This window comes from Manacus candei, unplaced genomic scaffold, assembly GCF_025592945.1.
Source record: "Manacus candei isolate 608988 ecotype Guabito, Panama unplaced genomic scaffold, ASM2559294v1 h1tg000014l, whole genome shotgun sequence".
NCBI classification, from domain to species: domain Eukaryota; kingdom Metazoa; phylum Chordata; class Aves; order Passeriformes; family Pipridae; genus Manacus; species Manacus candei.
Genome location: NW_026138062.1, coordinates 38,605,516 through 38,615,417, shown reverse-complemented (window position 1 = coordinate 38,615,417; position 9,902 = coordinate 38,605,516). Strand labels below are relative to the sequence as shown.

The 9,902-nt window shown below is 36.8% G+C and overlaps 1 protein-coding gene across 1 annotated transcript in view; it reads right to left on the bottom strand.

Annotated features, from left to right (window-relative positions):
- Positions 1 to 254: 254 nt before the first annotated feature.
- Positions 255 to 9,902, bottom strand: part of CWF19L2 (CWF19 like cell cycle control factor 2) — a 70,446-nt gene continuing 60,798 nt past the window's right edge. Inside the window, exons 15-18 of the mRNA XM_051779808.1 lie at positions 6,760 to 6,915; positions 5,320 to 5,400; positions 2,695 to 2,796; positions 255 to 1,836 (exon numbers count right to left, since the gene is read on the bottom strand). Coding sequence (XP_051635768.1) covers positions 1,696 to 1,836; positions 2,695 to 2,796; positions 5,320 to 5,400; positions 6,760 to 6,915 — 480 coding nt within the window. The 3' untranslated portion in view covers positions 255 to 1,695. The remainder of the gene's footprint in view (positions 1,837 to 2,694; positions 2,797 to 5,319; positions 5,401 to 6,759; positions 6,916 to 9,902) is intronic.

Here is a 9,902-nt window from a genome sequence, read left to right as displayed (position 1 = left end):
TGGGTTCCTGGTGGACACAATATAAATAAACATTAAATCACTAAAATTATCATGAAAGCTTATTTTTAAGTTATTTTTCTTACAGTTGACACCAATTTACAAAGATCCTCCAGAAAATAATTCACAACACAGCAGATTTCTATCTTTACCAGACTTACTTGCCAAAATGCGGTGGCAGGTGAGGGAACAGGGCAAGTACAAGCTCTTCAGGAAAGCTACAGAAGACCACTAGAAAGGAACACTTATTCAACCCATTAACAGTTAGTGATTCATTTATTAATCTGAGCAGCTCACAATCTCACAATTAAGAGAGTTGTAGAGAGCAATAGTTCAGTAGGAAAAGAATAGGAAGCACGTTGAGACACTTGCACAATGCTTTAAGCTCTACTATGCCAAGGGCCTTCCATCTGCTGGTTGAAGCCTTTCCCCATAGCACTGCAGCCTTTTGTTCACAAGTCTGCACCCTTTCCCTGATGCACTGGGAGGACGCTGTGGCAATGTTTCTATCCATGACCTTCTGTCCTTGTCTCCTGTTCTCTTTGTTAGCCCAACTCTGCACCTGCAAAGCCCAAGCGTGCTACGTCAGGGTTCCCATGGAAAATGGTGGACAGTCATGCAAGAATCATTCTTCTTCCCCCTCACACTTCCCTACCCCATTTCATAACGTTTACACAAAAGAAAAAACAAAACCCAGCAAATAAAATGGTGGACAGTGGTCCTTTAGTAGACAGGCATTTCCTAGTGACATCCATGCTTAACAATCAATTAAAGTGCAACTCTTGCCTCTCATCAGAGTGTGCTCCAATCAGCACTAACAGCATCACAAGCAGGAAAACCAGCAGGGAGTTTAAGCAGGTCCTGATGAAAAATACTATGGCAAACTACTATTGCAAACCATCTGTAGCACTAGATGGGATGCCTAGGGAGAGAAGAGTCACCTGGGACGATCCCTACGATGGTTTTCTTTGCTGGTCAGTGCAGAGTGTTTTCCCTTAAGAGTCTTCCACCCTTCTCATTTGTTTTTTGGTTTTTTTAATTGTTATCAAAAGTAACTGTTACCATTAAAGTTGTCATTTGTCACCAGCTATGGACTATCTCATCATCCTTTGTGCTTGAAAGAACATAAAGAAAATTGCCATAATTCTTGTGCAGGGAGGCAGCAGCAAGTTTATCAATCACATCTTTTGTGAATGTTTATGTTACTGCAATGACTGCAATTTAAAGACCATAAGGACTCAGAATCAGAAAATCATTTTCTGTACAGTTTTCTTCCACAAAAACGTATTTATTTTAATCAAAATGTTCTTAAAATGTACACCATTTTCTACAGAAGGTCACCATGATAATTCAGCACTGGCTAAATACAATATAAAAAAATATCAGTTGTCTCAAAGATTGTAAAAACTCCAAAAGTAAAAGTTACATTTTTAAGAACTCCAGTGGCCACATGGATATTATTCTTTTGTCTCAGCTGAAAAAGGAAAAACTAAACCCACTGTACAATTCTGGTTTGTCAGGCTTGCAGGTTCATGTGATCCACAGTGTCCAAACCAGAAACAGATAATCAGCAATCAAACATTGTCCTATGTTTTAAAATATATTAGCAACACATAACACATTGGTGTTATTCTTAACATATGAAGTATCCATTAAGGTAATTTATGGCTTATATAGTTCTTGACTGCAGGGTTGTTCTCATTCTTTCTTTTTGGTAAAGTCATATGGTTTCCACCACTGTGCGAACTGCAACACCTTCTTCCTCTGTTCTTCAAAGTTCTGTCTGATTCCTTTTCTCCAGAGCCGCAGTTCCAAGTCCAGCATGCCACCAATAATTTCCTTTGTGAGTAGAAGACAGACAGATAATGGTAAATGCAAAATTACCATATTAATTAACGCTATTTTACAATAAAATAAAGAAATATGTATTTTCAAATTACGAGATTGTCAGTTTTCTTAAAGTGTTAATTAAAACTTGAAATTCTGAAAAATATACCAATTTAAAAAATAAGACAATTTAAAAAACAGAACTGCAGCTGTTAGATGGTTGCCTCAGCAAAATTCTTTTAAGCACAGCATACCGATGTACTGCTTAAACATCCTAACATTGCAAGATTGTTAATGTATCAGTACCTTTGTGACTAAGGTAAGTTCAGAAAAAGAAAGTTGCCCACTTTGCTGTTTCCGGTGTTATATTTCTCCCCAGTCACTCTTAGTGTTTTTGTCACACTGACTCTTCCCACAGTACAGCTCTTCCTGTATAAACAGTACACTATATACCATGGGGAGTAATCTAACTACATGAGGATTTTCATGGGAGTTGTCTGTGAGTCTGTATGTGTATGCACCCTAATTTATACAAGCAGGAATCAGTGCACCTATATGTCAATACTATGGCCATGAAAACTCTTAAATAGATGCAAGTATTTTCCACCTGTAAGATTAAATATCTAAAATGCCAAATATCAACACTTCCTACTAATTCAAAAGAAACACAAATCTAGAACCACAATCTGTGTATCAGCTAATGGAAAAATCAACTGATCCTTTATTCAACAAGCCAAGTTACAATGACTCATCAAGAAAAGATAGACAATAGGGTATATCAAAGTAACTGTTCTGACAGCGTTGGTCTTAATTAGTTAAATTTTCCAAAACAAAGTATAATTGGTAAATTAATCTTTTACGTAACAATACCTTTCCAAAGTAATGAGGGAAATTGTGTTGATCTTCAATCACATGAGCAAATCCTCCTTGAAGGCCAAAGTCCACAGAAAAGTATGGAAATCCTTTAGGAACCTGTATGTGCAAAACCACATTTTCAGATGTTTAACAAAGTGTTGGCATTTAGTCAACCTCCCCACAACTGAATGAATTTCAACACGGTTTTGCAGTTGATATTATAACATTTTATTTTAAACCACCTCTAAACCATCTACATGCAGCATAAAAATGCAAGAGAGAAACAGTAAAGCAAACAGGTAAGGGGAAAGAAGAACACACAGCAACTAGATAAAAAGACACAGAAGAGATGACTACTGGGTGGCAGAACCTCCAGAGGCCACTGTGCTGCACGAGGTAAGACACTGGGGATGGACCAGGCAGCAGTGGGCACACTGAGCAAATGCCTTCCTGACTCCACATCTCTGAACTACATGGGTTTAGCAGAAACTTTAAGACAACCACTAGCAAGTTGCATTTATCAAAGGTAAGGTGTTGAGTGGTAACAGCAAATATTTACCCAGTGAAAACACTGACACTCAGGGAGAAGGGGAAACACCTTTATGGAAAATACATTACGAGAAACCCCCTCTACATGACTGGAAGTTATCAATAACTTGCCAAATCAGGTAAGTTAGTAATTCAGTCAGACTACAGAGAAGAAGCTGGATATCCTGCCACAACATAGACCTTTCAGGCTGACAGAGAGAAGTGGATCCATTTATTGCTACGGTATTGCAAGTAATTTTTGCTGTTTCACTGCAATAACTTATTTTCCACTCTTTTAATTGTTGAGGATGTTCCTGTACTGATAAGATTTACAAAGCCTCCAATTCATAAGCATTTTCTCTGCTACAATCCAAATAGCTACACAATTTTTATGAGGCAGGTTCCATATATTGCTTAAAAATTGACTCTAAAAATAATTAAGATTTAATACAGAGGAGCAATGTAGCATAGCAAGAAACATAAAACATTTTAAATGGACCAAAAAAATTATTAAATAAGGAAAAATGGGTTGGCAGGTGATACCTTAAGAAAGAGGTCAGCTTTATCTCACTTGTGTCTAGCAAAGCATCAGGTCTGACTGGGATGGAGTGAATCTGCATCACAGCAGCCCATATAGTGCTGAGTTTCAGACTGGTGCCTAAATCAGTGTTGACAGCATGCCAGTGTTATGCCTATTGCTGAACAGTGCTGACTGTTGGGTCAACTCTCCTGGTTGTGTACCCTCCCAGCCCCCTGCTACCCCCAGCACCCTTGCTGCAAGGAGCAGAAGGAGAAGCAGAGAAGGCCTCGATGCTGTGCAAGGGTTGGATGCTCCAGCTCTACCTCTGGACACAAGTTTGGCACACAATCCACCCATTAGGTGATGTCTCAGCCATGTCTGACCCTCCTTCCAGGTACCACCCTCTCTCAATACGACTCTCCAACTTCCCAAACCTCAGCACCGTCTCTAAGCTATACTCTCCAATCTTTCTGAATTTCCATTACCCTAAAATAATATTAAAATCTCACAGTTGTGTAATAATTTACACTCAGACACATTGTATTAATTTAAAGATCTGTCTTGACTTAATCTGAAAACTGGCCTACCTTCAAATGAGCATATAATAGCCACAAAAATGTATGGCTGGGAAGATTCTTCAAGAACTCTGGTGTCCTAATGCCTTACAATGTGTCAAGAAAATTATACTTCACTTTTTGGTGACAGATGTTGGTTTTTCCTATTCTGAAACAACAATGAGCAGAAGATATCCCAAACATACTTATTTTGTCTTCTGTTTACATCCACCTTAAGTTTATAGTCTTTCCTAAACCCTTGCTGCAAATTAATTGCATCCCTTGCTCTTCTGCACTCCATCTCCCTTTTTGTAGTATGTGGCTTCATGTCTTGTTGTTAAAACTCATCTCCTCTTTCTCCTAAACTATGATCTTCTTTTAGTGAAAAGGTGCTATATTTACCAAAAGACACTATTAAAAATTGAGTGTTATTACTACATAGTAGTAAACTACTTGTGGTAAAGTCTATATAACACACATCTTCCACTTCAATATTAAAAAGATGGAACAATCTTTGAACCTAACAGATCCAGCATTGCTCCTTTAAGATTTGTTTATACAAAGAGGTTTCAGCTCAGTATCCAGGAGACAGAAAGAGCACTGTTCCCTTGTTTTAGAAAGAAAGAAACATAATGCTATTTATATTTTCACTTCACAAACTTAGCAACGCAAATGGCTGTTGTAGGTCAATGAAAAAGAAATATCATAATTTCTCCATGAAAGTAATTTGCAAATCTTTGATCTACCATAATTCTTAAAGTTAATCTAGAAATGTGCCGGTACATGTCCTCAAAGTGTCAGCTTTGTTCTCAACAAATGCTTGCAGCTCAGTCCACCAACTGTTGAAATAAATGAGAATCTTTTCCCTAATGTCAGTTAGGAGTTCAGTCAGACTGTTAATTCTCACCATACCTACGCCATCTTCTCATGCACTAATCCAATTGTGTTCCCTTTCTTCTCTCTTTGAAACAGTTAGTAATGAAAAAAATGAGAAGAATTTGCTGAGAAATTCAGTGTTTAATACATTTCATTACTTACAGATTTCCGAATGTCTTTTGAAGAAAGATCAATTAACTTCTTGTTCATAGACCACTCTTCATCAGACTCCATTATAGCTTTCTGTAAAATCATTTTATCTAAATGTGAAAATAGTCCTACATGCAGCAAGCAAAGAACTAACTGTAGTGAAGTACATTGTACAGCAAGTAACAATTACTTCTTAAAAAAGTAACTTTATTTTTGGTAACTTTTCTGATTTCCACAACTTACTTACTTTACAAAGGCATCATGTATCTTCAGACTCACTCTATTCACTTCCTCTATTTCTTTTTTTTTTGAGATTTAACTTTTGCTTTACACAAATAATCTCTAACAAGTTTCAACTATGAAGTCACATTCTCTTTTTACTCGTCCCATACAAACCCTCTTATGAATTCATTACACTATATTAACCTGTTTGGGTTTTTTTAAACAGTAAGAGGAGAATCCAGCTTAGAAGGCTGACTGCCCTTAAAAACCTTCAAAGCTGACTCTGTATTCTCCATAGCATAGAACTGGGTATTGTGTAGTGTAGGTGTCTTTTCAATTTCATTTGCTGTGTATTTTCATGGTACAAACATCTGAAAGACAAGTTTTAGGCAAACAACATTGCATTAAATCTTGTTCTCCCTCCTTCCTTGAGTATTCAGACAAAACACAAGTTTTACATAAACCTGAAGCATAGTAGTCATATCTAACAGGTGGAAAGTTTCAAATGTGGTAAAAGTTACTGCACTTTGTTCATCATACTGCTGCTCCACTTTATCAAAAACCAATCACATTATTTCCAGAAAGCAAAACTAATATTTCAAAGAACAAATACAAAAATTACTGATAAAGGGTGAATCATGATCCAGAAAGGCCTCAATTCCAGACAAAAGCTTCAATGTACCTTTTCTTACAGGGTCAGGGGAAAGAAACCAGAAAAGCTGGTGATAGAAGTATCTATCATGCTGTCTTAACATTCATCAGAGACCTAAGACATGCGTAAAATTTGGACTTACTGAAATAAAATGGGGATGAAACAATATATATATTGGTATTTCTTAAAACAGTTGACGTTATTTTCCCATTTTATGCTTGCCAAGGCACATAAATGGTGTTTTAAGTTTATACCACAGGACTTAAGTGAGAAGTATTGCAATCCTTAAAGCAATTCAAGAGACTACAATTCTCTCACCTTCTTCCAGTATTTGTCAGTGCAGTCAGACTTGTGACAAGTGCTCAGTCACATAATCTTCCACTGACTACTTGAAAAACTGAATTACCTCACAGGGTTTGTTTTAAGATCAAGGAATATGATCAAAGAATGGATCAAGAAGTAGGATCAAAGAACACATCTTTTCAAAAATAGCACTGGAATATAAAAATGTTTTCCAGAAATAGGTGACTTATGATACATACATTCAAATGACTTAAGAAAAAAACATTTTTGTGTACCTTAAAGTAGATTGGAGCCATATCTCCTACTTCTTTTGGAAGAGGAATACATTCATATACCATATGATACCGTTTCTTCATACTCATGTTTGTTTCTAGGAACACACAGTCCAAGTCTTTAGCTTCAAACATTTTCACCAATGCATTTCGGAACATCTGTTTAAAGAAAAAAAAAGTGCAAATTAAATTAACTTTTCAAAGCTTTCAGGTACATTATATTATTTAACTAATGTATTATATTTGTAATAAACTCACAATAAAATGGAAAACTGTAACAATCACACATGGAAAATTCTGTATTATTCAGTAATTTAATATGAACTATATTTCCTATGGTACAAATATAAATTAAAACTATGTTAATCTTCATAACTGTAGCGCTCCATAAAACAACACAGCTTTAAAAGTAGGTCCCAAGCTTGCGATTTCTAAGAAGGTGATGTCTTGGTTTGTACTGACTATAGTTACCATTATCCTTTCACTCCTCTTTCCAATTATACAGTTTAATATATAAAAAAAAAAGGAAGATATTTTCACTAGGCATGCTTGATCTTCAAGTAAAACATTAACATTGCCTTAAAAGAAAGCCATGGCTGTAATCACCATCTTCACTGTATGTAAGTAAAACAAATGCAATACTTAATACATCTGGCATGTTGGCATGTGGTGAGAAGTGTGGGCCTGGCCTCTGTCATTCAGGAGCTGCAGTTAAGTTCAGGCCCTCACTTTTGTTCCTTGCCTGAGCTAAGTTTCAGGGATGCCTGTGCCCAGCCAGATACCTGGCAGTTCTTGGCCATGACTTCCCCTTGAATTTAAGTCATCAGTGCAGACTTGTCTGGCCACCCCTGGGCCATATCTGACCCTGTCTACCATCATGGGAACTGCTCTCTTCTCTTGGCCTGGGTACCATGAGACTGTGCCTTGTCAGTGAGATGACCTCCCCACCTGCTTTGCCTCTGTCATCCACCCCTGACTTGCCTTCCTGAAGAGCAACTCGCTTTTGTTGCTCCAGGACTCTTGACAGTTGGTATTTGCATCCAAGATATGCAAGAGCATCATTCTGCAGCTTACAGTGTAGATGCTGAACTAAACTGTAAAGCACAAGGGATGATTTCTGAGAGTCATTTAGACTTATTTTCAAATGCACAAAAGATCTGACTTTCTGACAGGGTGAATGTTTCTGAAAGTTTCTCAAGATCTTGAAAACTGCTTTTAAAGATGAAGATTTTTTTATTATACATGCTCCCTTATACCATTTCCACAGTGTAAGCCAAGAAACCACAGAAACTGTAGAAGCCTTGTAGACCAGAGGTACGATAGGTCTACGACTCACATAATTCATAGGTTGTCCTTTTTGCATTGTTTTCTTTTTCAACTAACAATGCTCAGAAATACAAACAATACCATTAAAAGGTTAATCCCATCTAAAGGTTAATCCCATCCCTATCCTAATGGAGAGCTGATGAATCAAACTAGCTTAAGCAAAAACATATATTCACCAACATCAGCATGTACTGAAGTAAAACAGAGGGAAAACAAATCACTATCAGGTTTTCAATGAAACAGGTCTAGAAATTGAGCTCTCTTCTCCTCACTCCCTTGCCATCTTGCACAGTACAAATCAAACTAAAAGGTTACTTAACTAGGTATTTAAGCACTTCAAAGCAGGTCTAGTGTCCTGAATCTTTCCTCAATAATGAGCTGCTCCATACTGTGACAGGAAAACACTACCATCATTCCCCTAACACAGCTGACGAAACAGAGTTAAAAAATACTGCCCAGTGTTCCATGGTTGATAGGGAACTTTACAGCACAGAGCAACAGGTTACTCTGAATTAATAGCTTGTGGTCTTCTCCTCTTCACTCCAACCCCCAGACCTTCTGAAATACAGTGAGACAAGCAACTGTGGTGAGGTAAGGGACATACTAAACCAAAGGTTGAGAAAGACTATCACTTACTGTTGTTACCCTGCAATATCAACTGAAATACAAATCCACCAAAAGCCTAGAATATCAGCAGATGTTAGCTAATATTTCCCCAACTGCATTTTCTTGTTTTTAAATGCATTTTTCCTCCAAATTCTGAGCAGGTCAAACCACCAAGGATAATTTGCACTGGAAAGGAGAAAACCATTCATAAGGGCAAATAAGAAGGTTTGGTTTATGCTCGGATGCACATACCATTAATACATGCAACAGTTCAGTCAATACAGAACGTGTAAAGATTTATATCTTTTCATATTAAAAGTATTACATGCATATTTACTTTGCAAGTGAGTACATCAGTCTAAACTACACAATATGTTAAATTCAAGTGCTTGAAGGCATACAGTGTAAAAGGAACCCTTTTTTGCTTTACTCCAACATATCTTAAAAAAAACTCAGCAAAAATAGTTAGCTAAAACATGTGCTCCATCCAACATTTTTTGAATATTTGAAGTGTGATAATTTTTTCCCTTCAAAAGCAATATGAAATACATTTTGGCATCAGAAAATTTAGTCACTGACTGTCTGCTCATACTTTTGCTAAAGCCTTCCAGACTCCTCCTACTGAATTACATAGAAGCTGGGGAAAAAAAATAATTCATCTGTGTCCATCACCTTCCAAAGTACTTTATTTTAAAGAAATGTTTAAGCTCTTTATGAATACATTCACAGGGTCAAAGGATAACGATTTAGCAACTAGTTGCCCTTTCTAGCAAGTAAAAGTCTAGTGTTAAATACAGGAACTGCATTTGCTTATCTTTCCTTTATCCTATTTTCCTTCTCATACAAATTTAGAAAAATTATAATTATTTAGTTAAGAGGTTAGGATAAAGAGAAGTTCTAGGATAAACATTTATCACTTTCCCCCATGCTCTTTTGTTCCTCCTGATCCTTTTTTTTGCATTTATTTGCTTCTTATCCAACTTTCTTAGGTCTTTCTGTCATACACAACAGAACTCCTTTTCCTACCTCTGCGTTGAAGAGGGGGTTGAAGGGGAGCATAATTTACTAGGAAAAACTGTATAAAAATTACAATCAGCCATGAGAATCAATGTGGGGGGCAAATTTGGAAAGTCAGAGAATCTACCTGCCAGGCTTGAGGTAAGACCAACATTACTTAAACTATTTCAAACTTATGAATCATGCCAGTTTTAAAT